Source organism: Muscardinus avellanarius (genome assembly GCF_963383645.1).
Source record: "Muscardinus avellanarius genome assembly, chromosome: 4".
NCBI lineage: Eukaryota > Metazoa > Chordata > Mammalia > Rodentia > Gliridae > Muscardinus > Muscardinus avellanarius.
The window spans coordinates 126420111-126446640 of NC_137789.1; the positions used below are offsets into that span (position 1 = coordinate 126420111).

At 52.0% G+C, this 26530-nt stretch overlaps 3 protein-coding genes across 4 annotated transcripts in view; all 3 read left to right on the plus strand.

Moving 5' to 3' along the window:
- The window catches only part of EXOC6 (exocyst complex component 6), a gene marked incomplete at both ends in the record, with an annotated part of 189414 nt that extends 184697 nt beyond the window's left edge, over positions 1 to 4717 (plus strand). For both annotated transcript variants that reach the window (XM_080693998.1, XM_080693999.1), the window contains 2 exons: positions 2882 to 2994; positions 4585 to 4717. In XM_080693998.1, the coding sequence (XP_080550124.1) occupies positions 2882 to 2994; positions 4585 to 4717 (246 nt within the window). The remainder of the gene's footprint in view (positions 1 to 2881; positions 2995 to 4584) is intronic.
- Positions 4718 to 7296: 2579 nt separating this feature from the next.
- On the plus strand, positions 7297 to 15964 carry CYP26C1 (cytochrome P450 family 26 subfamily C member 1; the record flags this gene model as incomplete). The annotated part of the gene is made up of 6 exons (XM_080694835.1): positions 7297 to 7500; positions 7982 to 8206; positions 8726 to 9001; positions 10243 to 10398; positions 12062 to 12370; positions 15587 to 15964. The coding sequence occupies 6 exons, from the start codon at positions 7297 to 7299 to the stop codon at positions 15962 to 15964; spliced, it is 1548 nt and encodes a 515-aa protein (XP_080550961.1).
- A 4874-nt stretch (positions 15965 to 20838) lies between these two features.
- On the plus strand, positions 20839 to 24113 carry CYP26A1 (cytochrome P450 family 26 subfamily A member 1; the record flags this gene model as incomplete). The annotated part of the gene is made up of 7 exons (XM_080694280.1): positions 20839 to 21027; positions 21200 to 21424; positions 21666 to 21956; positions 22046 to 22204; positions 22674 to 22808; positions 23347 to 23499; positions 23772 to 24113. 7 exons carry the CDS (start codon positions 20839 to 20841, stop codon positions 24111 to 24113), a joined length of 1494 nt encoding a protein of 497 aa, XP_080550406.1.
- Positions 24114 to 26530: the final 2417 nt, after the last annotated feature.

The window sequence follows — 26530 nt, forward strand, 5'->3', positions numbered from 1 at the left end:
CAATGAATTCCCTAAGCTTTGATATGCAGATTTTCAGAGATACACCTCTAATTATGTACAATATATATTTTAAAAATTATTAACGTAAATGTGAAAATACATAGATTAGGTTTGTATACATGTGGGCAAATAGGTTAAATTTTGACTTCTATCATTTCTGTGGATTTATAAATGAGTATCTGCGTAGGAGGGATTTATATATGATATCTGGTCATAAGTGAAAATTGTAAGCATAGTCTTTCTTTTTCTAGGAAAGTGTTTTTGTATTACAGAAGAACCAGGTCTGAATTCACAGTAGGAGTTGGTGTGGGTCTTTAATTCATTAAGTAGGTCCTTCCTTTCCCACCTAGGGGGAGATCTACCTAATGTAAAAAAAAAAAAAAAAAAAAAAGCGCGCCTTATTTAAGACTCCTTCCTCTTCTAATCCCAAAGGTCACGTTGCTAATGTGTTTGTGAAAGGGAGATGGCAGCCAGGATGCTAAGTGGTTGCTTTCTGTCAAATGTGCAGGAACGCACTCGTGCGGACATACGCACACGTCTGAGAGAGGACTCCCTCAGAATGAGGGTTTTGCTGAATACCGTGTGAGGGGTCTTAGTTATTAAAATTTAGCTTAAATATATAAATGCTATTTTTGTAATAGCGTCAACACATGCTCGCTGTAGAGTATTATGAAAATAAAACAAGTCTCCCATAATCTCACCATTTATTTTAACATTTTTTCAAGTGGGTGTGGGTGTGTGTGGGGGGTGTTTTATTTGGCTTCCATCTCTGAGCCACCCGGCACTTTTTATTTTATATTTTTAAACTGGATCTCACCAAGTTGCTGAGGGCCTCAATAAGTTGCTAAGACTGGCCTTGAACCTGCGATCCTCCTCTCTCAGCCTCCCAAGTACTGGAATTACAGATGGGCATCACCATACCCAGCTTTTTTTTTTTTTTGCTTTTTTTTTTTAAGATGGGTTCTAAATACATTGCCCAGGCCAGCCTCCAACTCAGGATCCTCTTGTTTTGGCCTGATGACAGGTGTGTCACACTTCATCTGGCTTGTCTTCTAGTCATTTCTGATGGGGTTTTCTGAAGTTAAAGTAGCAACACTTATCATAAACCTCTTCCTGCATAATTTAAAATTCTGTGTAAATAATAACAACATGATACTCATCAAGAGGATGTACTTCACTACTTAGTTTTTTTTTAATACTAAGATTTAGGCTCTTTTTAGAGTTTTTCTTGCAGCCAAGTAACATTTTTGAGTTCGCTATCTTTCTGCATAAAATTTCATCTACCTTTCTTATTATTTTCTGAAGTTACATTCTTAAAAGTATGGTTAATGAGTCAAATTGAATGGCCATTTTTATAAAGGTCTTAAACACATTGCAGAACACACGCCAGAGAAGTTATATCAGTTACATTCTCACCAGCGGTGGTAGAAAGTAACTTTCCTTGTGAAGGAGAGGAAAATCTGTAGGAGCACCAGTCAAAAATTACACCTACTGAGCCAGCGGAGAGCGGTTCGCGGCCAGCCTCAGCTCCTTAGTGAGCCCTCCGCAACTCAGTGAGACCCTGTTTCAAAATAAAGAATAAAAAACTGGGTAAGGGGTATAGCTCGGAGGTCAAATGCCCCTGGGTTCCATCCCCAGACCCGCAAAATAATAAAAAATAAATTACACCTAAGTCCCCTTTCTTTTTCAGACAGTACATGCTTTACATAGTTTCAATATACTTTCTATAGCAACCTTTCAACTTTTAGTTTGGTGTTAAATGCTGTATGAAAGTAAATATATGTTTCTTCATAGCTTTTCTGCCTTTTGCGAGAGTCTCTATTAATAGCTGTAAACTGGATGGGAAGAGAGTCGAGAAGTCCCTTGCCTTCCTCAAGACTAGTGTTTTCCAACCTCCCTTCCAATTGTTTTAATCGCCCTAGAAGTTTTGTCCTCAGCCTGTGGGTGGTTTAAGTATCCTGTGAGTAAATACAAATGCTTCTTCATTTGAGAGCAAAACCGGCAGATTCTTTACTTACAAAGTGAGTTTAGAAAAGAATGATATAAAAACTAAAGGAAGTAGTGAGTAAAGCATTGAGCTTTCTGAAACAATTCAGATGGGGATAGGAAGTTGGTTTTAAATGGCTCAAAGGGGATTAGGGTTTTAAAGTTGGATAAGGAGTTCGGTGCCTTGGATTAGGCATGGCATTGCTTTTAAAAGATTACTTCCATATTTGACAATGATTCCAACTGGAGTTTATAAAGCAAATAGTCAATTTTAAGACACTATGGAAAACAAGAGGGTTTCTTTTATGTTGTTTGTTTACACACAATGCTTGCCTAAAGTTGACAGGCTGGATCCTGAAGCCCTACTTGCATAGTAGTACTGAGGGTCTGTCACGGGGAGAATCCTGCAGAGATGGTTTAATGCACTTAATTGAGATTATCTGAGCTTTCGGTTTAAGTTACTTTAGAAAAGTCTAGGTGCAAACAACTTCTTTGAAAGGTAAACATACCTCCAAGAAAAAAAGTTCTTTAAAATTCTTTATACAATTAGTAGCACCAGCCCGTACTAATTAAGTCTGAGTAATGACCACACAGTGTATACTCTGGGAACGTCAGTACAAGTGTTAATATAAGTTTACATAGTCATGAAAGTTTTCATTATTTATAATTTTTTAAATGCCATGAAGCCATTTTACTAGAAAAGCAGCTACTGACAATTTTCAAAGTAAAGTGACAGTGTATATGCTTCTGGTTATAAAAAGCTTTAAAAATGAATTTCCTTTTCCTGTTCCATCTGAGAAGCAAACCGTATTAAAATGGACCAAGGATAGCACATACTGATTTAAGGACGGGTAAATCACCAGCAGCTTTTGTAACCTGTGCCGATTCTCCTCAGCTCCTGGACCTGTTTATGGTTTGGGATTGGTCTACTTACCTCGCTGACTATGGACAGCCAGCTTCTAAGTACCTTCGTGTGAATCCAAACACAGCCCTCACTCTTTTGGAGAAGTAAGTATGTTCTACAAGCTTCTTTTGAATAGCCTTTTAGCAGGGTTTGATTCAATGACAAAATGAAGAACTATGTTTTCCTGAAAACAGAAATGTCTAGACACAGCTCAAAAGCACAGTCCATTTTAATGACTAAAATAAGTGCCGCCTCCTTTCTTGCCCATCAGAATTGATGGAGTTTCCGTGCAGGTGCAATTTACATCCATGTGAACAAAACATTTTTCCTACTGTACCCTGAATTGCAGAGTTACCTAGCCTTATAAATATGGTTATTGAAGGCGGGGGTGCGGCTGGGTGGGAAAGGCTTGACTAGCACGCTGAGTTCCTGGGTTCATCCCCAGCACCCCCTCCCCAACACACACACAGTTTACTGCAGATATAAGTGAGATTCAGGCTGCTAAAAACAAAAGAGCAGGGTATAGTGGCGAACACTTTAGGCCCAGCTACTTGGGAAGCTTAGGGAGGACAGCCTCTTGAGCCAAGAAGTTTGAGACCATCCTGGGCAACATAACAATTGTCTCTAAAAAAGGCAAAAAAAAAAAAAAAAAAAAAAAAAAAAAAAAAAAAACCTACAACTCAGGAAAGAAGGTATTTTTAAAATATAGACCGGAATTTAAATGTTTGCCACTAAACTATCTAAATCTTGGATTCTGCAGGTTGAGACGTTTATGATTTGAAAAAAAAAATTATATTGTAAAAACTGAGGTAACAGGATTCCCTGGTACATTTTGCCCAACTAAACACAAATAGACTGTTATTGGTTCCTCTCGTTGCGTGGAAGACTTTGTCTTCACTCCATCTTATTTCCTTTTAAGAATCACTATTGAAACTTTCAATTTTTAAATTGAAATTATGTATTTCCCAACATTTCAAAATATTTATGCTGTATTTGATTTTAACGGATATAAGGAACAGTATAAAATAAATTATTTTACAATGTTGTAAAACCCCATTGAGGCAAAAACACTACTATTTGAACTTTCTAATGTTATTTTCCTTTTCCCTGGTTTTGCAATGCATGTGATTTTCAGAGCCCATAGAGTATTTTAGCATACTTTATGGAATGATATTAGAAAATAGTATGGTGTTCAAAAACTTATATTTTAGATTTACAAACCAATGCAAAAACATCACAGCATCACTTTTTTGTTATTGTTGTTGTTGTTAGTGGTGGGGGGGGTCTTTTCTTAGCATTGGGAATTGAACCCAAGAACATTCTTCCTCTGAGCTAACACCCCAGCCCTTTTTATTTTTTATTTTGAAACAGGATCTTGCTACGTTGTTAAGGGTCTGATGAAGTTGCTGAGGCTGGCCTCAGACCTCAGGTCCTCTCTTCTCAGCCTCCCAAGTACTGGGGTTACTGGCATGCACCACCACACCTGGCTGCCACTTCTTATAAAATGTAAAATAAAGCTGTTTTTTGGTGTGGTTTCTATAGCTGTAACTTTACCAGTACCTATTTTCTTTGAACTGTATTTTTCAAGAGTAGGATTCATTTGAGATAATTCAGAACATGTCAAAATGTTTTACTGTGACACCATAGTTTTTCATTTCCTTCTACTAAGCTTTTTCATTCACGTATATTTCTAGGATGAAGGATACTAGCAAAAAGAACAATATATTTGCTCAGTTCAGGAAGAATGATCGAGACAAACAGAAGTTGATAGAGACAGTGGTAAAACAGCTGAGAAGTTTGGTGAACGGGATGTCCCAGCACGCATAGACAACGCCTCGCTGCCGCTCAGCCCCTCCACCCTGACTGCGCATGGATCTCACAGTCTTGGTACAGTGACTCCCACCAAACTCCACAATACACCAATGAGGGCTCGAAAAAGAAATAGTTAACAAATATCATTTGTATGGATTTTTAAATAATCTAATACTATTTTATATATGGAAAATGTGACAATTTTTCAATTTTAGAGAGATAGGCAAAACTAATATATATATATGTAATATATATATATATAAAGTCAAAAATTGTATATGAAACTGACTGCAAATACATTCGTAAAACTTATGCCTGTTCTTATAAGTACTTTTTTCTATTTCAACTTGAATGATCTTCTCTTTCTTCAGCATATGGTTTAGGAATGCAATCATGTCTAATGTGGGAGTATGTCACTGCCACTTTCTGACGTTTAGGTTTATTTTCACCTCGATATGATTGAAGTAAACTACAATTTTTAATTCTGCTGATTCTGAGGGGGAAGTATAAAAACTTTAAAGCTTCCAGAAATCAAACTTAATTCAGCAAGAATGAATTATTTGTTCTACTTGGGTGGCTTAATTTAATAATTTTGAATATAAAGAAAATGCTTTGGGTTTTCTGAAGTACGTGTAGTGTTGTTTCTGTTCATTAGAGTTACTATTTCTATTGTATTGCTTGTAGCTGATCCCTTTCTGGGGTTTGTTTGGTTTGGTTTGGTTTAAGTTAAAAGAGAGTAGGGTCGAGGAGTGAGCTGGGATAACCGCTTCAGTGCTGCTTATGCTGGGGTAGACACGTTCTTCCCAGCACAGAAGTTACCACAGGGCTCAGGTTACTTTCTTCAAGTCGCAGATCTCAGCCCCGTGTCCTCCCTGTGGAAAGACCAAATCAACAGAACTCAGAAAACCTAAAGCAAATGTGCGTTTTCCTTTGTGTAAGTCACTGATCTGGACGGCAGTGTGAATCTGATCTCCTTCCTCCTGGTCGTATGTATGCTGAATACTCCCTTTGCATTTTCAGGATTTATACCTGTAAGAAACTCTACCTGACTGTAAATTAAGTGTCAAGAACTTTGTTTACATCTCTTGATTTTGTGATGAAATATTAAAAGGTTGAGCAAGTTGTTGGAGATGCATTGCCATTTTGTATATTTGTTTTTGCTGATTTAAAAATACTTCCTTCAGAAACGCGTGTTATTTCCTAATTGTTGGAGTGGAAGAGGCACCAAGCAAAAGCATCTGTTCCGTTAACCATTTTGTCCTAAAGCATTTCAGATTTTAAAATAAGTATTTTGACATATTACATGAAATACACATACATGTTACACACACACACAAAAAAAAAATAAGGTAGTTTTTCACACACAATAAGTGCTGTGAGGGGGGCAGCTAGTACTATTTGGAGACTGGGATGTGCCCGCCTTACCAGCCCTGGGGTGCTGAGGATGGATTCGGAGAGATGCAGCCTTCTCGCTGCGTGGACCTAAACTGTTGGGGAACCCTGTGCCCCAGGTAGCTGTAGGGAGCGCGGGAGTCCTGAGGCGCTTGGAGCCCTGGAGAGAACACAGAGCCCGAGCCCGCAGCTGGATGGGGAACGCCTGCCAATCCAGGAAAAAGAGGGAGGGGAAAGGAAGGAAGAATTTGGTCCTGGAGATCCAAAGGCGCCCGGAATGTCTGCTTCTCGCGGGCTGTGGGCGTTTCCGACTGGCAGCGATGACACTACCACCTCCTGCAGGGTCCCTGGAGTTGAGGCGGAGGCGCGGGAAGGGTCGCGTGGCTGAGAATCGGGACCCCAGCTATTCCTTGCAAGCTTCCCTGTTCCAGTTTTCCCCAAAAGACGGAGCTGAGTGGATCACCCTCCCCCCAGCGTTTGAACCGCGGAGTGGCGAGGCGGCACCCAGTGCTCCAGGGGGACCCAGGGTCCCGGGCGGCCCAGGTGGGCCAGGAGCGCTGCGGGGCTCAGACCTGTGCTGGCGCCGCGCGAGGGCTTCGCCCACTCCCGGAGCTCCTGCCTTAGAGTCTGGAAGTTCTGGCGCAAAACCCCAAGCCCCGCCCGAGGGTGCTTGTGGGGCTCGCCCCCCTGCCTAGCCGCCACCCCCTTCCCTGAGCCCCTCGGCGATTGCACCGCCGCCCACCGCCTCCAATCACTACTCCGCGTGGGGCACTTTAAATATGCATAGACACGTCATGTTGTATGAACTGGGATCAGTGCGTTGGGAGGGGGCGATATCTATATAAGTGTGTTGGGGCAGGGGTCTGCAGCCTGGTGGGCAACGCCGGTGAGTTGCTTTCCTCATCGACCGCCCTCGGTTCCTTCCCCTCTGAGTGCAGCTCTGGGAGGAGGTGGGAGTGCCCCTCGGGAGGGGCCGGCGCGAGCATCCCCGAGGCGCCTGCACCCCGAGAGGGACTGGCACTTGGGACTGGGGGCCAGGAAAAATGTCCTAAGCGCGCAGGGCCTCGAAGGCACGTTCCTTAAGGACACCATGGTCACTGCTACTCCCCACTTGTAGGCTGTAGAACGAGGTTTGGTTTGAGGCCCTTTCCAGACCAGGCAGCCGAGCTCTGCGCCCGCGCTGGACGCCCCGCGGCCTCGGCATGCTCTCCTGGGGGCTGAGCTGCCTGTCGGCGCTGGGCGCGGCCGGCACCGCTCTCCTGTGCGCCGGCCTGCTGCTCGGCCTGGCCCAGCAGCTCTGGACCCTCCGCTGGACGCTGAGCCGGGACCGGGCCTCCGCCCTGCCCCTGCCCAAGGGCTCCATGGGCTGGCCCTTCTTCGGTGAAACGCTGCACTGGTTGGTTCAGGTGAGCAGCTCGCCCTTCCTGCAACCTCCTGTGGCCCCCTTCCCGCGGCTCCATCTGGTACCTCCCTGGCGCTCCGGGCTCCTGAGGTCTTCCATAGCCCAGGATCCCGGGGAGCGCTCACAACCCTGGTCTCCATCACTCTACACCCTCCAGGGACCTCATGTTATGGGAGTTTTCCCCCTCACCCCTCGAAACAACACGGGGCTAAACCGAAGGGGCGTAGGAGGGGTATGATCGTCCTATGTCCTGCGAGCCTAGAATCTGGAACAAGGGTGCATCTCCGCCGATCCCTGGGCGCTCACTTCCTCAATTTCCTCGTCTCACCAATGGGAAGAGGAGCGTCCACTTTCCTTTGGGGTGCTTGCGAGGCCCATTTGGGACCCCATTTCGTAAAGAATAAGGCGCCAGCCTGGAACAGGGAGTTGGCGGGAGGCTGTTGGGAGGCCGAGGTCCCGGCCCTCCAGGCTTTCCTCGCTCGCAGGGCTCGCGCTTCCACAGCTCCCGCCGGGAGCGCTACGGGACAGTGTTCAAGACCCACCTGCTGGGCAGGCCAGTGATCCGCGTGAGCGGCGCGGAGAACGTGCGCGCCGTCCTGCTGGGCGAGCACCGCCTGGTGCGCAGCCAGTGGCCACAGAGCGCGCACATCCTGCTGGGCGCGCACACGCTGCTGGGCGCGGTGGGTGAGCCGCACCGGCGGCGGCGCAAGGTGAGCAGAAACCAGGAAGGGCAGACTCGCGGTCCCCGGTACCCGCCGTGGGCCAGGGAGGGGCCAGAACATGCCGGGGTATACCGAGAGCCTGACCAGGATTCCTAGTTAACGAGCAGGTGGCCTTGGGCCAGTCTCCTACAAGCTCCAGTTTTGAATTATAAAGCTAGAACTGGGCTAAGAAGACTTTATTTCGGATATTTCATACCTAGTACCAGAGATCCAGACCTAGAGAGGACTCCAGGAAGACTTCCTGGAGGAGGAGGCAGCTAGAGCTTGGATAAATGGATGGATGCATGCTTGCATGCCTGCATGCAGAACTAGATGCATGTGTACATAGCATGCATGCGTGCATAGGAGAACTAGAGGGAATGAGGAGAGCAAAAGCCAGCAAGTTTAGGTTTGCAGCCGCTTAGAAGAGGAGGAAAGGATCGGAACTGGCCGTCGGGCTCCGCGGGAATCGCGGAGCAGGAGGCCTGGGCTTGCTTTCAGCGCTGATGCCCGCCTCGCTCGGCGCAGGTCCTGGCGCGCGTGTTCAGCCGCGCGGCGCTGGAGCGCTACGTGCCGCGCCTGCAGGGGGCGCTGCGGCGCGAGGTGCGCTCCTGGTGCGCCGCCCGCGGCCCGATCGCAGTCTTCGAGGCCGCCAAGGCGCTCACCTTCCGGATGGCCGCGCGCATCCTGCTTGGTCTGCGGCTGGACGAAGCCCGGTGTGCTGAGCTGTCCCGGATCTTTGAGCAGCTGGTGGAAAACCTCTTCTCTCTGCCCTTGGACGTGCCCTTCAGCGGCCTGCGCAAGGTACTGCCGCCCTGGCCCCAGAACTTCCTCTTGGGTGTCCACCCAGATTGATCCCGGGTGTCCTGGGCACCCGGTGCCGCCTCTGCTGGAAGACGGAGGCTCAGCCCAGCGTGTGGAGTCGGCGTGGTGCGGTGATAGCCGCCAGGACTGCTTCTGTTCTGGCTCTCTGGGTGACCCAAGGCGGGCCGCACACCCTCTCTGGGCTTTGGGCCGAACTCCCAAGTTTGAGTCTCAGAAGCTTGAGTCCAGCCCATCATCCCGTCCCCAACGTAGAAAGGCACCTCCTTGCTGGGCCTCCAAAGCTTCTTGGGAAGCCTGGATTGCAGAGCGCGTGCGCGAGGGCCGCTGAGGCCCCCCAACCCAGCTCTGGTGCCAGCTCTGGTCCCAGGGCGAGGGGGTTGGTGGCTGCCACTAGTTTTAGGGAACCCTGGCCTTTTCAGACTTCAGAAGGGACGGGCAGGGATCCGAGGACATCGAGGAGGCCCCCTCCTGCCTCTCCTCTCCCTCTATGTGCAGATTTTTTGGTTTTCAGTCGCCCGAACAAAAATGATAAAGAGTATTTTTGTACCTTAGATGAGTTTTTTATTTAGTCATATCAGCCTGCAAAGTGTTATCTTCATTTTATTGAGGAAACAGGCTTGGCGGGGTTAACTGACCATGATCCCGCAGGTAGCAGAGGCAGAGACAGCATTTAAGAAAAAACTTCTGGCTGTGAAACTCAGTGCTCACTTTCAAGTGCATGGGGAGGGGGTATTTGGTTGCACTTGGTCCCTGAACCCTGGAGGGGCATCCCAGTCCTCTTACCGGGCCCCCGCGGAGGTAATGCTCGGAACCTGCATTTACATCCTCCAAGTCAGGGCTGTTGTGGGCGCTGCTCCTTCTCCAGGCTGGTGCCCACTGCCCCAGCCGAGCCTAGTGCTGGAGAGGCAGTGGGCCGGACCACCCTGGATGGGCTCCAGGCCAGGCATGCGCACTGGCAACCAGTGTCTCTGGGCAAGAGCTTGACCCTCTGAGCCTCAGTCTCTTCCCTCAGGATAATAGTGACTGTCTGCCTGGCTGGGGGTGTTTGCAGATCTCGGACACATTTATTAAGTTAGTCTACTATGTACCAGGCATGGAGCTAAGCTGAGAGACAGGCAGGACGTAGGCAGAGCCAGTGTGGTCCCCAGAGGAGTGGGAGGCTGGCCACACCTGGCCCCTGAGCCTTCCGGCCCTACCTGCCTTCTCTCCCCGCCCATCAGGGCATCAGGGCCAGGGACCAGCTGCATCGGCACCTGGAGGAGGCCATTGCTGAGAAGCTTCATGAGGATGGAGAAGCAGAGCCTGGAGATGCCCTCCACCTGATCATCCACAGTGCCAGGGAGCTGGGCCAGGAGCTCTCTCTGCAGGAACTGAAGGTAGGTGGCAGCAGGCTGCTCCTCTGTCACTCCCAGCACACATACACACGCACATGCACACGCACACACAGGCACACAGAGGCCACAGCCCCTTGGTATCATTTTGAGGCACATCAGGGTGGGAGGAAAGGAGAGACCTGGGCGGTGTGCAGCCGTGGGCTATAGCCACACACAGTGCAGGAGCCTGGGGAATCCTGCCCCCCTTACAGGTTCTCCCAATCAGCTCCGCCTGCACCCCCTCTTCTCTCACTCCCTTACTTTTCCTCTGCTCTTACTTTTCCTCTCCCTTACTTTCCTCTGCTTACTTTTCCTCTGCTTCCTCGGAAGCTCTCTTTGTTCTTTTTCTACAAACCCTAAGCGGCTCAGGATGAAAGTCCACATCCTCAAAGCTCCCCTCTTCCTGCCGAAGCCCAGACTTTCAGTTACAAGCCACCACCGTGGCACCTGTAACAAGCCACGTCTACCCGTTTGTTTACTGCGGGACCTCCTGCAGAATAGGACCACTCCCCGGGGTTATTTGTCCCACACAGGCAGTGGAGGGGAGGAGGACGCTTTGGAATGGCCAGGACTGGCTAGAAATCCCCAAATGGAGTGGAGACGTGGGGGGGGGGCGTAGAGATGGGAGTCTACAATCTTCCAGAAACAACTCCCAGCATTTCTCTGGGCTTCAGGGTCCCGCTTTCTGCTAGTCAGCTCTGAAGTGTGTGGCTCAGTCATCCCTCCTCTAGTGTCTGTGGGATGGTACGGAGGGAATCGCACACGCTCAGGGAGGAACCCACTAGCCAGGAGTCTTCAGCTGTGTCCTGGGCATCAGAGAGAGGCTGAACTGGCTAGGCAGGATGGACGTCCATCCCAGCTCCCATCTTGTCCAAGGCAGGGCCAGCAGTTAGTGTCCAGCCAGGTCAGTATTCATCCCACAAATGTGATTATGCGTTGTATTATTTTATTTTTATATTATGTTTAAAATTCTGTGTTCAGGACCAGGTTCTGTGCTGGAACAGGAGATGCAGTAGTGAGCAAAACACAGCCCCCCCCCCCCGTGCAGGAAAGGAGGGTGCACACACATTCACCCCTAAACACAAACACTCCTCCTGGTGGAGGGCCCTGGGCAGAGGGCCCGCAGAGGCAGGCAGTGCGGTGGTAATCTGCAGGACGCCCTTCTCAGGCAGAGCAGAGCAGACCAGGAAGAGGGTTGGCGACACCAGGAGGACCAGTGGCAAGAGGAGGAAGGCTTTGGTGTGACAGGTGCTGGGCGTCGGGGTGCACCCCACCTAACCCAGTACTTAGGAGGCTGAGACAGGGGGCACCGCCAGGGGCTCAAGAACAATGGGGGCCTTGAGTCTGGGAGCCTCGGTTTCCAGCCCTATATAACGAGAGCAGTAATTGCGCCTCGCAGGGTTAAGGTGAGAATTCTGATAACTTAATGCACTTGGATAACGCACCGAATGCGTCTCCAGGGCGATCTCTGGGAGCTCTCCAAACAAGGCAGGCGGATAGACCCTGTCTGCCTGTGGTCCCCGCTCTCCCAAGTGGCCCACACTTGGGATTTAGCCGCAGTGACCACAGCCACCCCGGCAGCGCCGCAGCTCGCTCCCTCTGCGCCTCGGCGGCCGGCGGGCGGGGCCGAGTCGAGGCAGCGACGCCCGCCCGGGCTGTGTTTCAGGAGTCGGCGGTCGAGCTCCTCTTCGCCGCCTTCTTCACCACGGCCAGCGCCAGCACGTCCCTCGTCCTGCTGCTCCTGCAGCACCCGGCGGCCGTCCTCAAGATCCGGGAGGAGCTGGCGGCGCAGGGCCTGGGGCGCGCGTGTGGCTGCGCCCCCGGCCCCCGGCCCGACTGCGGCTGCGAGCCCGACCTGAGCCTCGGGGCGCTCGGCCGCCTGCGCTACGTGGACTGCGTGGTCAAGGAGGTGCTGCGCCTGCTGCCGCCCGTGTCCGGGGGCTACCGCACGGCGCTGCGCACCTTCGAGCTGGACGTAAGTGCGCCCGGGGCGCGGGGCGGGCGGGAGCAGCGGGAGGCCAGTGGGCTCGGCTTTCTGTAAGACGGGCGGCTCTGGACCACTTCCCCAGATCCCCAGTAGAGGGACGCCGAGCTTGGCTCCCGGTAAGCCCGCAAAGGTTAGAAATTTCTTTGCCAGTGATCCCACTGAATGAGAGCCCAGTATTAGAATAAAAATATACTTTCCCCTGCCCGCACCCTCGTCCCAGCCAGTGGGTGTGGATGGGAAGCGAGGACGGTGTGTACCGCTCCTCTGGCCTCCCTCACAAAATAACCTGACCAGGCTTCCAGCCAAGGCCGGTGGCGGGGAAGTGCCCGGTTAAAATACAGGGCACGGCTGGGCGTGGTGGCGCACGCTTGTAATCCCCACTCTTGGGAGGCGGAGACAGGAGGATTGCTCAGGTTCGAAGCCAACCACGCTGGTTTAGGAGACCCTGTTTCCAAATAAAAATATAAAATAGGTCTGGGAGTGTAGACTGGAGGTTGAAGGGTTCCATCCCCAGTACCACCACCACCACCCCCCCCCAAAAAAAAAAGAAAAAAGAAAGATTTAAAAAAATAGGGCTGGGTATGTAGTCGGAGGTACAATGCCTCTGGGGCTTCATCTCCAGTACCACAAAAATTAAAAAATAAAAATAAGTAAAATAAAAAGGGTGAGAGTGTAGCTGGGAGATAAAATGCCCTTAGGTTCAATCTCCAGAACTAAAACCAAACCAAACAAACAAACAAACAAACAAAGCAGAATCTCTTAATGGATCCGGCAACCCCGGGGGTGGGGCAAGATTAAGGTCCAGGCCTGACTCCACCTCTGAATGACCTTGAGTCCATCCCTCTTTATCAGGGCTCAGTCTGAAGAGAAGCTGTGTGGTGTTCCACTGGGGCGACTGGGGGGTGGAGCATTTGCACTGCAGGACGAGGGCCATGCCTGAGAGGCCATCTCCGAGTCCTCCTAGCACCAAGCTCAGAGGCAACTCCATACAAAGAGTGGGCACCACTTTCTACAGCAGACATGTGTGACACATCACATGGGGGGTCGCATTGAAGGGGCTGGGGTTCTGCCCAGGAGGAAGCCCTTGTGGACAGGGAAGGAGCCAGGGCATCACTGGACGATACCAGACCATTTGGGGTTGGAGCAGTGAAGAGCTGGAGGGAGAGTAAGAGGGTACAGCTCAGAAATGCCTTGGATGCTGAGTCGTGAACACCACGCTTCACTCTGCAGGTGCTGGTGAGGCCTTAAAGAAACAGAGGGACAGGATAGGAGCAAGGGACCAGGGAGGGTCTTAGCCATCCTCCAGTGCACAGCTGGGCGGGGTCCTAGAGTGATTCCAAGACATCTTGTCCTCAGTGAGAACTTCTGAGTAGTAAGTTCCCTCCACCAGGAGGGGGCGTCATACAGGCTTCAGGAAACCATAGTCTGAAATTGAGGGCAGCAGGAGAGTCAGGGGTTAGACCATGCATCAAAAAGCAGAATGGTAAGCCTGTCATGGTGGCACATACTTGTAATCCCTATACTTGGGAGGCTGAGACAGGAGGATCGTGAAGGTTCGAAGCCAGCCTCAGCTACTTAGTGAGGCTCTCAGTAACATAGTGAGACCCTGTTTCCAAACAAAAAAATAAAAAATAAAATAAAATAAAAAAATAAGAATAGGTCTGGGAGTGTAGGCCCTGGGTTTCATCCCCAGTACCGCAAAAAAAAAAAAAAAAAAAAAAAAAAAAGGATGATAGCCAGGTGTGGTGGTGCACACTTGTAATCTTAGTATGTGGGAGGCTGAGATGGGAGGAGGATTGCAAACTCAAGGACAGCCTCAGCAAGTAGTGAGACTCTTATCAACCTAGTGAGACCCTGTTTCAAAAAAAAAAGAATAAAAAATAGTGCTGGGGGTATAGCTCAGAGGTAGACTGTCCCTCTGTTCAATCCCCAGTACCACACATAAGCACAAAAGGCAAGACATTTAAAGCTGGGGGGTAGGGGGGGATACCTATAATCCCTGCACTTGGGAGACAGACCAGAGAATCAAAAGTTTGAAGCCTGCTGGGCGTGGTGGCTCATGCTTGTAATCCCAGCGTTTGGGAGGCTGAGAAAGGAGGATCGTGGTTCGTGGACAGCCTCAGCTACTACTTAGTGAGGCCCTTTGCAACTCAGTTGAGACCCTGTTTCAAAATAAAGAATAAAAAATACGTCTGGGGGTGTAGCTCAGAGGTAAAATGCTCCTGAGTTCCACCTTCAGTACCACACACACACAAAAGTTTGAGGCTAGCCTCAGAAATTTAGGGAGGCCCTGTCTCAAAAATTTAAAACATTTTTAAAGATCTGCGGTGTATCTCAGAGATATAATGACCCTGAGTTTAACCCCCAGTCCACATAAAAAGCAGGATGGTTAAAGACCTGTAGGTAGACGCAGGAGGGTGAAAGCTGCCATGCACTCACAGGAGTTTCGCATGTGAATTTTTGTGTGCATGTGAGTTGTGTGTGTGGAACTAGGGATGGAGCCCAGAGGCTCTCCCTCTGAGCTATACCCCCAGCCCTGTCTTATTTTATTGTTTTATTTTGTAACTGGGTCTCACTAACTTGCAGAGGGCCTCGTGGGGTTGCTAAGGCTCGCTGGGACCCTCAGTCCTCCCGTTTCAGGCTCCCAGGTCACAGCTATGCTTCAGGCTCACGTGCAACTTTAAAAAATGTGGCCGTCAGCTCTGAAACGTTATTGGCCAGCGTATGAGGTGGAAGGACAGGACGTTTTTTAGCTAAATGCAGATGAGAGCTTTATAAATGAACTCATCTGAAGGAGAGAGGGTCCCTGACATTTTCCTTACCAGGCAGCTGGTAGGTGCAGGACCAGAATATAGGTCTCCCAACATAGCATCAGAAGAAAAGAGAAAGACAAACGGGACTCAAAAATAGATGCCATTCACTAAACACGAATATGTGCCTGACCCCTTTTCGAATCCTCACGACGAAATGGGCATTTCTTCTCAATTAAGAAACTGAGACCCAGAGAGATGGAACAGCCCGCGCTCCAACAGCTCACCCGCGGGCCCTGAGGCTGGAATGCAGACGGCGCTGGGGCTTCGCGCTCACCGCATTCCTGCAGGCTTTTGCAAACCTGCGTGGTGCACCCCGGGCGGGCGGAGGGTCGGCTCCGGCCAGGCTCCCCCCGAGCTTTGTGGTCAGGACGGTCCCCTCGCCTCCTCGCAGGGCTACCAGATCCCCAAAGGCTGGAGCGTGATGTATAGCATCCGGGACACGCACGAGACGGCCACGGTGTACCGGAGCCCGCCCGAGGGCTTTGACCCCGAGCGCTTCGGCGCTGCGCGTGAAGATGCCCCGGGCACCTCCGGCCGCTTCCATTACATCCCGTTCGGCGGCGGCGCGCGCAGCTGCCTGGGCCAGGAGCTGGCGCAGACGGTGCTCCAGCTGCTGGCTGTGGAGCTGGTGCGCACCGCGCGCTGGGAGCTGGCCACCGCCGCCTTCCCCGCCATGCGCACTGTGCCCATCGTGCACCCGGTGGACGGGCTGCGGCTCCTTTTCCACCCTCTGTTGCCTCCGGCCACGGAGAATGGGCTACGCCTCTGAGCTGCGCTTCAAGACTTGGCTCGCCCGGTGGCTGCGGCGCCCAGTGCATTCCTGCCCGCGCCTTCACCGGGTCACTCGTTCAACCAACGTTCACTGTTCAGGCTGGGGAAAGGGCGCAAGTCAGGGCCGCCAGGCTACGCGCCCTAGCCAGTGGGAAGGTGGTTCCTGCGCTCCACACCCTCAGGAAGGAAGGGCCTGGACCAGGTCTCTTAAAGCCCTCCACCAAATCCCAAAGTGGGGATGAGGGAACCGATCTCCAGGATGTGGTACCTGGGTTGGCCTTCCAGGCGACAATCCCGGGAAGGTCCGGCCCCAGGAAGGAGAGAATGCACCCAGGGCCCCAGCTAGAGACCTGGCCGCCGCCGCTGGAGGGACCTGCAACCCTTGCAAAGAAGCGGGGACACCAGGCAATTGCTATGGAAAGAGAAGGGCTGAATCCCTGACCTGACTTGGAGCCTTCAGACACACCAAAAGGATGCCCAAGAGAAGGCTGTTGGCCACTGGGCCCGTCTGGGCGGAAACTCAGACCTGCAGGTGCTTCCAGGGCTCTAAGGGCTCAATATCACCGGATTCTGCTGAGACTTCATAAAAAAAAAAAAGTTCCTACTTCAAAAAATGCACTTAATCTTTCCATTTATACAGGGGAGAATAGGCACACCGGGCTGTCTCGCAGAATGGTTCGTGGGAGTTTGAGACATAATCTCTTCATGGGAGGCTGAGATATAATCAGAAGTTGAGATATTTGTACCCCAAACAGGAAGGCCAAGAAACAAAATTTCCTGCCAGCGGTTGAGCAAGAAGGAAGACAAGGGCTTAGCTGGGCATCGGCTCCCTGGTGGTATGGTGCAGGAGGGTGGGGGGACCACTAAGGACCTACTTGAAGGGTGCATGTACTCAGAGAGGGTCAGAAGTGGGGCAAACCGGGCGTGGTGACACACACTTGTAATGATCCCAGTACTTGGGAGGCTTGAAACAGGAGGATCCTAAGTTTGGGCTTTAGCAACCCAGGCCCTTCACAACTTAGTGACACCCTTTTTCCAAATAAAAAAATAAAACAGTAGCTCGAAGGCAGAATGCCCCTGGATTCCATCCCCAGCACCCTTCCCTCCCTAAAATGTATGGGGCAGCCTGGGTGCCATCTTGGACTTCTCTCTCGATTGTAGTCCTGAAATCAGGGCCTGAAATTCTCTCCTGGTGAGCTAGCTACAGAAACCTCCAGGCTTATGGGTTCAACGCCTTCTGTGTGACAGAGGCTAAACTGAGGAGCTGAGACCTGTGACTCAGCCCAGGAGCCAGCAATGGCCTCCTGGACTCCCTGCCTTCCTCTACCCTATCACGTAACCCCTCTGCCTCAACCCCTGGACCTGTGCCACCATGCAGGACTCAGCCCTTCTCTTTCCACAGTGATCACTAGTCTGACTTAAAGGTCCCCGCCACTGTTTTAATCAAAGTCAAGAGTCTTTGTGCCATCATTTTCAACAACCCACTTCCACCTGCTACCCATCTCCCCACAGGCTATGGCAGCTGGACCTGCCTGCTGCACAGGGGAAGTTGCAGCCCAGGCCTGAGCTGACCCCTTAATGAACCAGAAGGAAGCCAGTGCCCTCCTGACCTTATGCTTAAGGTGGATCCTGGGGCCAGAAGGAAAGAGGACTCCACAGGCATGAGTAGGTTGGCAGCTCAAGAGCGCAGCGGGCCCTTCCAAGCCAGCAGGGCTGACAGGGCCATAACCCCCATAGAGGGCAATTCATCACCCATGGCTGCTCACAGGTCAGCCGGGCCCTGAGCTCAGCAGGCGACGGCCACCAGAGGCAATGGAGGTGGCAGGATGCAGGTCCGCCCTTAGGGTGCTATTAGAAGCACTGAGGATGTCCAGGTCTAAAAAGCATCATGTGGATGAGGAGCCCAAAGTATCCTGCCAGGGGAGTTGGTTAAGATTTGGGGTTAGAAGAGAAATACCAGGAGGGGCCTCTCAGAAGCCAGGAGAATGTAGCTGTTTCCAGGGACTTGGTTTGCCTGCTCTGGGGTTTGCACTAACTCTAAGCCCTTAGGGGTGGCTCCAGTTGTACTGGAATTTCCCACTGGGGCATCCTGTTAGGAATTTTAAAGGCTCCTGATTTAGTAGCCCCAAGTTATCTGGGGAAGGAACAGATGTATTTCTTGTTCTGCTGGACCTGATAGGAGGTAAGCAATAAACGAGAGAGAGAGAGAGAGAGAGAGAGAGAGAGAGAGAGAGAGAGAGAGAGAGGAGGAGGAGAGTGGAGAGAGGAGAGAGTGAGTCCATCCAGTGGTGATGAGTGCTATAGAGAAAATAAGATAGGCCTGTAATACACAGGGCCTGGGGCTAAATTTATCAGGGTGCGTAAGGAGACTTCTGTGGGGGTGACATTTGACTTTGGAAGGAACTAGGTCAGTGGTGGCTTCTGCTTGGGAAAGGGGCGCCCCAAGCAGATCGGAACCCTGTGGCCCATAAGGTGTGCAGGAGGAAGGAGGGGCTGAAGGGAGAAGAGTGACTGGCGCTTCTGCTCCCTGGTTCCTCTGACTCTATCTACATCTGTCTTCCTCCCTCCCTTCCAGCAGACAAAACAAACAACAACAACAAAAACAAATTCCTCACTCTCACCTCTTTCCCTGTGGGAAAATGATTTGGGAAACGTTTTGGAAATACTGTCTTTTCTAGAGAACCACCCCTTCCTTCTCTCTCCTTCCACCCCCCCAACCCCAAAAGCTTGGCAAGGTGCCTCCATCAAAGTTCTTATTGGGCTGGTAATTTATTGACCCCATCCTCTCTTCAAGATGTTATTTAATGATCTTTCACGCTCACGTTATTTTTTTCCCTTGCCAGACGACCCCGCAGGTCTCGATGGGCAGAAGGATTAAAAATAACTTATTTTTCTCTGTTTCCCTGTGGCAATTATCAGCGCGCCGGCCTCGCTCATTTTGTGCCCCGGCTGCGCTGAACTTGGCGAGGTGGCCCCGCAGAGTTCACTCGGGTGTCACGGTCCGGCCTGCAGGGGTCACAGGCGGGTCAGGCCGGAGGACTGGGAATGGGCCCCAGGTCACGCCCCCAGCTCGCGGGCTTTGCTCACCGGCCGGAGGCGCTCGGCAGAAAGGGGAGGGTCCGGGATTTCTGAGAATTACTCCAGCGCCATTCTCCTGGGTTCCTGCCAGTGCCCCGAAGTGGGCTGCTTAGGGTCACCAGTCTTTGGAAGGAACGGCCATGGGAGAGGCCGCCTCCCCAGAGCCTCTGACCCGCCTGGCAGGATCTTGGGGACACATCGTCTCCCCGGAACACGCCCTGTGGCGACCCCTGCTTGGAGCGTTGCTGGGATTGTGCGGGTCCCTAGAACCTCCGCAGACATTTCCCCACTGCATCGAGTTTGGGGGACCCCCCCCCGAGGGAGGGCCAGTATTTAACAGCTCTCAGGAGATCAAAGAGGTTTGCTTCTGTAAGGAACGCTTTCCAACGCGTGCTTCCGCGAGAGCCAGTGCTCAGCTCTAAGCAAACAAAAAAGCCACTGTGTTTCGTTTTCAGGGCGACCGTCCCTTCCGCGCCTAAGCTCAGGCAGCGCGTGACCGCCCGGGGGGTACGCGGGGGGCGCGGGTCTCAGTGGTCCCGCAGCGCGGAGACCCGCAAAGTCCGAGGACTCCTCCCCAGTGAGGCCCCGCAATCTTTGCGCCGCGGCCGCCGAGGCCTGAGTCTGGTGCAGAGCGTTCCTCTTGCCGGGCCGAGGACCGTGGCTGTGTGTCTGCGGAGGAAAGCTCCGGGGACCCGCGCCCAGGCCACCGTGGTCGCGCCGCCCGTTGTGGCTGGAGCTGGGCAGATTTTTTGCCACCAGAGTCTCCGTTTGGGAGATCACAATTGCCCTGAGGTGTGGACAGATTGGAAACATTCGTCTCCATCCTTAGGAGCAAGAACCAGGCGCAAGATGTGCCCAAGGTCAGGCAAGTAGAGACCGAGCCACGACCCCCGGGCTCTCCTTCCTCGGGCTCAGGTCCCTGTCCTGCCGGGACCCTCTTGCCCGCCGCCTAGCTCCAAGCCCAGGCGACCGGGATCCGGGGAGCTTGGCCAGACCTCACGGCCGGGCGGATGAACTAACTGCCCCTACGACGGCCTCGGGGTCGTCAGAATAGGGGATCAAACTCGGGCGGGCTTGCACCGGACCTGCCAAGATTTCAGGGGTGCTGGCTCCCGTGCGGGGCTAGAGACGAGCTAAATTCCACAATCCAGGCTCACACTGGATCCCCCCCCCTCACGCTCTAGCTGGAAGCCTGATGCTCGGCTCTTCTCGGGATCCTAGGAAGAGCCAGCAAGCCTGCGTTTTGCTCCGCGTTTTAGACGTCAGCTAGCCCACCTGTGGGCCGAGCCCACCGAGGAACGCACTTTCCCTCGCTCTCCCCGCAGGCGGAAAGCAGCCCGCGCGGCGCCTGTAAACGGGAAGCCGGGGAGGGGGCACAGCTTTGGGCTGGGGAGGCGCGTCTGACCCGGCGAGAGGGATTCCCAAGAGGCCGCCGGGCGGCTCAGGGCTGTGGATTCCCGCTGCTCGGAGCCCCCGCCGGCTCCCCTTCGCCTCGGAGCTCCGCACACCTCGGGAGGCGCTGGCGGAGCCCGGGCCCCGCACCCGGGAGGCGCGCGCAGCGAAGCCGCCACCGTGTGGCCTCTGCCTCCGCGCGGAACAAACGGTTAAAGACTTTGGGCAGCGCCTCGCGGGGGGAGGAGCCAGGGGCCCGATCCGCAATTAAAGATGAACTTTGAGTGAACTAATTGACCAAGGTAACGTGGGCAGCAACCTGTGCCGCCTATAAAGCGGGCGCGCGGCGGGGCTCGGGGCGCTGGCGGCGGCGGCAGGTGGCGCGGGCGAGCGCAGCGTGCCATGGGGCTCCCCGCGCTGCTGGCCAGCGCGCTCTGCACCTTCGTGCTCCCGCTGCTGCTCTTCCTGGCGGCGGTCCGGCTCTGGGACTGGTACTGCGTGAGCAGCCGCGACCGCAGCTGCGCGCTCCCCTTGCCCCCCGGGACTATGGGTTTCCCGTTCTTTGGGGAGACATTGCAGATGGTGCTGCAGGTAAGGGAGCTTGGGGCGGGACAGGACGCTTCCCCCGAGCCCCGCTCAGCTCCGAACCTCTGCAGAAACCCGGGTCGGCTTCGGGACGCAGGAGGCGACTGCAGCCAGAAGCGGGGCTGGCCCGAGGCGCAGAGCCCCCTCATGCCGGTCTCTCTCCACCTTCCTCTCACAGAGGAGGAAGTTCCTGCAGGTGAAGCGCAGGAAATACGGCTTCATCTACAAGACACATCTGTTCGGGCGGCCCACTGTGCGGGTGATGGGCGCGGACAACGTGCGGCGCATCTTGCTCGGAGAGCACCGGCTGGTGTCGGTGCACTGGCCCGCGTCGGTGCGCACCATCCTGGGCTCCGGCTGCCTCTCCAACCTGCACGACTCCTCGCACAAGCAGCGCAAGAAGGTGAGGGCGGGGTGGCGGTGCCTGGGCAGGGAGGGGGGACCACAATTGCTGGAGGGATTCGGGCACAAAGATGCTGGGCGAGCGCTCGCCGGGTGCACTGGACCGAGGACCCTCTGGGAGTTCTCCTCTCGCCGTCCCCAGCCAGGGTGTGCCGGGTCTGGAGGGGCTGGGCTGTATGGGAGACCCGGGGAGGCGCAAGAGGAGAGAGGAGATTTTAACGTCCTGCGCTCCCCGGGCTCAGGTGATCATGCAGGCCTTCAGCCGCGAGGCGCTCCAGTGCTACGTGCCGGTGATTGTGGAGGAAGTGGACGGCTGCCTGGAGCGGTGGCTGAGCTGCGGCGAGGGCGGCCTTCTGGTCTACCCCGAGGTGAAGCGCCTGATGTTCCGCATCGCCATGCGCATCCTGCTGGGCTGCGAGCCCCCGCGCGCGGGCGGCGGGGAGGCGGAGCAGCAGCTGGTGGAGGCCTTCGAGGAGATGACCCGCAATCTCTTCTCGCTGCCCATCGACGTGCCCTTCAGCGGGCTGTACCGGGTAAGGGCGCCGTGCGCGGCGTGGGGTGCGGGGCTCGCTGCGCGGGGGCCGGGCGGCGGCTCACCCCGCGCTCCCTCTGCGCCCCGCAGGGCGTGAAGGCGCGGAACCTCATCCACGCGCGCATCGAGGACAACATTCGCGCCAAGATCTGCCGGCTGCGGGCGGCTGAGGTGGGCCGGGGCTGCAAGGACGCGCTGCAGCTGCTGATCGAGCACTCGTGGGAGAGGGGAGAGCGGCTGGACATGCAGGCAAGTGGCGTTTCAAAAGAAGCGCCGCGGAGCTTCCGAGCGCGGTTCCCGGCCACCTCCTCCCCCGGGTCCCCAAAGCCCGGGGCCCAGCGTCTCGGGGGTGGGCACCCTGCCCAGACTCCAGCCATGGGATCCCGGAGGTTGATACTGGGTCAGGAGAGCCGCGGAAGAGGCTGCTGCGGGAATGGGAGTCTTGCCAAATTTCCAAGGGGAAGACGGAATTTACCAAATGCTAATAAAGAACCTTGGGCGATTTAAATAAAACCAAGGCTTTAACTCAGGAGCTCGTCTTCCTGCCTTCACAGAACTCGAGGGACTTTGCTTTTAAAAGATGTTGCGCTCCTTGACTCTCTATCAGTAAAACTTGTAGTGCTTCTAGTCTTCCCTCCGGAACCCTCAGTTGGGTTCTGGAACTCTTCGGCAAACTGCACAAAGACTCGCAAAGGCGACGGGCTTACTCCATTCGCAGGCACTCAAGCAATCCTCAACGGAGCTCCTCTTTGGAGGACATGAAACGACGGCCAGTGCAGCCACGTCTCTGATCACTTACCTGGGACTCTACCCACATGTTCTCCAGAAGGTTCGAGAGGAGCTGAAGAGTAAGGTAGGAGGGTTCTGGGGGTTCTCTGTTAGCTCGGGAAATGCAGCTGCGACCTAACCAACTACCAGTAACTTGCCTTTCCTGAATATGTTGGAAGGGCAGGGCTGTTTGGCCAGTGGTGGTGGTGGTGGTGGTGGTAGTGGTGGTGGCCCAGATCAGCTTTATGGGTTAAAAAGTATGGAATCTTGAGCCAGGGTCCCACTAAGGCAGGGTTTGGCCTTTTATTTCTGCCCCTCCACTTTCTTGGATTTAGATTTTCAAGGGCACCAACAGTGCACAGAACTGATGGGGTGGGCAGAGGTGTGGTGGGTGGGGGTGGGGAGCTTGGCCCTTCTCCTTGGTGAGCTTTCTCCTTGGAATTGTAAAGAGACAGTGGATTTGGGCTGGGGGGATGGTCACTAGCTGCGGTTTCTCTCTTGTGCTGTCCATCAGGAGGTCCGCCATTCTGGTTCAATCACCACTTAAGCCCTGTTTACGTCTGCTGGGCTGATTTTATTGGAGCGCGGCATAACCGTTCACCTCTGTATGACTGTTTTGATAGGGCTTACTTTGCAAGAGCAGTCAAGACAACAAGCTGGACATGGAAATGTTGGAACAACTTAAATACACTGGGTGTGTTATTAAGGAGACCCTCAGACTGAACCCCCCAGTTCCAGGAGGGTTTCGGGTTGCTCTGAAGACTTTTGAATTAAATGTGAGTTGAGTTCACCGCTCGCCATCTTGCCTCCCTTTGTAGTAGTTTTAAACCTACCTGTATTTCCCTGAGCATCGGCTTCTATGCTTTTGATAACATTGTCCTTCCCGACCTGGACATAGGCTTCAGTAACCGGAATCAATCTCTTTCCCTTTCTCCTCCGCTCTCTTTAACTCCTAACACCCCAAGATGGGTAATGGGGTTTTGTGGTGGTTGTTGTCGCACATTAAATCCCAGTTTGTTAGCCCTTAGGACTTCATAATCTTTTGCAGGGCTACCAGATTCCCAAGGGCTGGAATGTTATCTACAGTATCTGTGATACTCACGATGTGGCAGACAGCTTCAAGAACAAGGAGGAGTTTAATCCTGACCGGTTTATGCCGCCGCATCCAGAGGATACGGCCAGGTTCAGCTTCATCCCCTTTGGAGGAGGCCTTAGGAGCTGCGTAGGCAAAGAGTTTGCAAAAATCCTTCTCAAAATATTTACAGTGGAGCTGGCCAGGCATTGTGACTGGCGACTTCTCAATGGACCTCCAACAATGAAAACCAGTCCCACTGTGTATCCTGTGGACAATCTCCCTGCGAAATTCACCCATTTCCAGGGAGAAATCTGATGGGCAGGCATGCTCAAACCTTGGACCTATTGGAAGTGTACATATGAGTTTTTATATGCTGATATGTTGACTTTATATTTAATTTCTAAATGATATAATATTTATGTCTCTACTACAGTACCATGGTCCTTAAGTATTAAAATGATAAATTTGTATCATTTCCAAATAAAGTGAAATTTGAAAGTGCTTTGCTTGCATTTAAGGAAATAGAAAAATCCATTGGCTTACTGTTTGAACTTAGTGTATTTGACTAGATTTCTAAATGTTTACCTGGGCTTATTTGTTATCTGTGCATATCTATTTCTGTAAAGAAGAAAGCTTAGCTGTTTTTTCTCTCAATACTTATTAGAAAATATATATTAGGTGTATGTTAGTCCAAAGATATCTTTGCAAATAATTTAGATTTTCTATTGGAAAAATCTGTCAAGGTTAATTTGATATTGCATGCTAGGCAAGCACTCACTCTCCATTGAGCTACATCTTCAGCCCAAAGCTAATTTTAGTTTATTGTGTGTGTGTGTGTGTGTGTGTGTGTGTGTGTGTGTGTGTGTGTGTTGGTGCTGGGGTTTGAGCCCAGGGCAATTTAGGGTTATTATTCTTATTATGATCTGCTTTGCTTTAGAGAAAGATGCTTCTAAAAAGGGAACACGTTGAGAACTATCATTCTCTTATAACACCTTTAGCATGGAAACATTTAGTAAACATAATACATCTATATGGGTTGGATAGACCCAAGCACTTCTCTGAAGTTAATGCTGTAGATAAGACAAAGCCAATGACTCCAATTATGGCTAGATCTTGATTAAAAGTGAGTCCAAAAATCACTGGCATGTCATCTTTACTTAGAAGTTGCATTTGAAAACAGTGCTGGGAAAGGCGAGTCTGAGGTTCAGATAAGCTGAGCCCAGGTTTTCTTTATTCGAAATGAGGCAGGGGGAGCAGACTTAGCAAAGTGACAGATAAAGTTTTTATCTATCCAGGCAATAGGGTGTGAGCCTGACGTGACTGATAAAATGGCCCAGTCATGACCCCGTGAACCTTGGCTAACCTCCCTGAAAGCGCAGTTTTGTCACATTTCTGACCCTGGTATGTCCATGTTCTAAACTGAAGGCCAGACTCTCAATCCAGAAAGGTTAGCCCCGGTGACTTGCTGAGGCAAGCACATTTTCTGTTTTGAAATGGGACGGTCTGCTTACTGGCAGATAGGTTTTGGATGGACTTTAAGGTTTTCATGACAAGGTTAGACCCTGGCAGTGCTGGAGAACCCAGGCGGTCTAAATAGGTGTGTTCAAACTGGGCTGTCTACAGTTCGCCGCATGTTCTACCTGGCTTTAGTGATCAAGGGAAACTTGAGTGGGGCTCATGGTTAGGATCCTCTGGTTTGTAGAGTGTTTCTAGTAACTTATAATGACTTATAATAACTTTATAAGTTTAAAAACACGAGGCAGGCTTACATAGTTCCAGCCAAAGCTGTTCTAAACAGATGGCTTTAGTGATCTGTAATGTGGAAAGGTAACCCTCTTCCCAGTCACGTTTGCCCTAAATCTTTTCAGCCAGGAGCACGGTAGCCTGAGGGCTTCGTTATTTCAGATCTTGTATACAAGGTCATTTTTAAGAGGTTCAACACTTTATTTTGCTGGCGAATGCTTAGCCTTTAACAGCAGTATCGTTGGTGACTTTGTGGCTCTGTGAGCACAGCGCAGTAAGAAATTTGAGCCATTTTAACGTAGACTGCAATTTAAAAATCCCCCTCATTCTTTAACCTGGAAAGCTTTGGGGAAAGCACTTTTGGCTTACCTTTCCCAGGGTTACCTTAGTGATACTCATCAGTTAAAGACTACTAGTACAAAGCCAGGGGTGGTGGTGCACACCTGTAATCCCAATACCTGAGAGGCTGAGAGAAGAATTCCAGGTTCGAGGCCAGCCTCAGCAATTTAGTGAGACCCTCAGCAACTTAGCGAGACCCTGTTTTTTATATTTATTTATTTATTTATTGCAGGTCTGGGGATGGAACCCAGGGGCATTTGACCTCCGAGCTACACCCCGTGCCCTATTTTTTATTCTTTATTTTGAAACCGGGTCTCACTGAGTTGCAGAGGGCCTCGCTAAGTAGCTGAGGCTGTGTGCAAAGTGATCCTCCAGGTCTCAGCCTCCCGAATGCTAGGATTACAAGAGTGCACCACCACGCCCGGCTGAGACCCTGGGGTTTTTTTGGGTTTTTTTTTTTTTTTTTTGGTGGTACTGGGGTTCCTGGAAGCCCTTCTATCTCTGGGCTAAACTCCCAGACCTATTTTTACATTTTTATTTGGAAACAGGGTCTCTTAAGCCAGCGCGCGGCTGGCTTCGAACCTGCGCGATCCTCCTGTCTCTGCCTCCCAAGCGCAGGGATTACAAGCGTGCGCCACCATGCCCGGTTG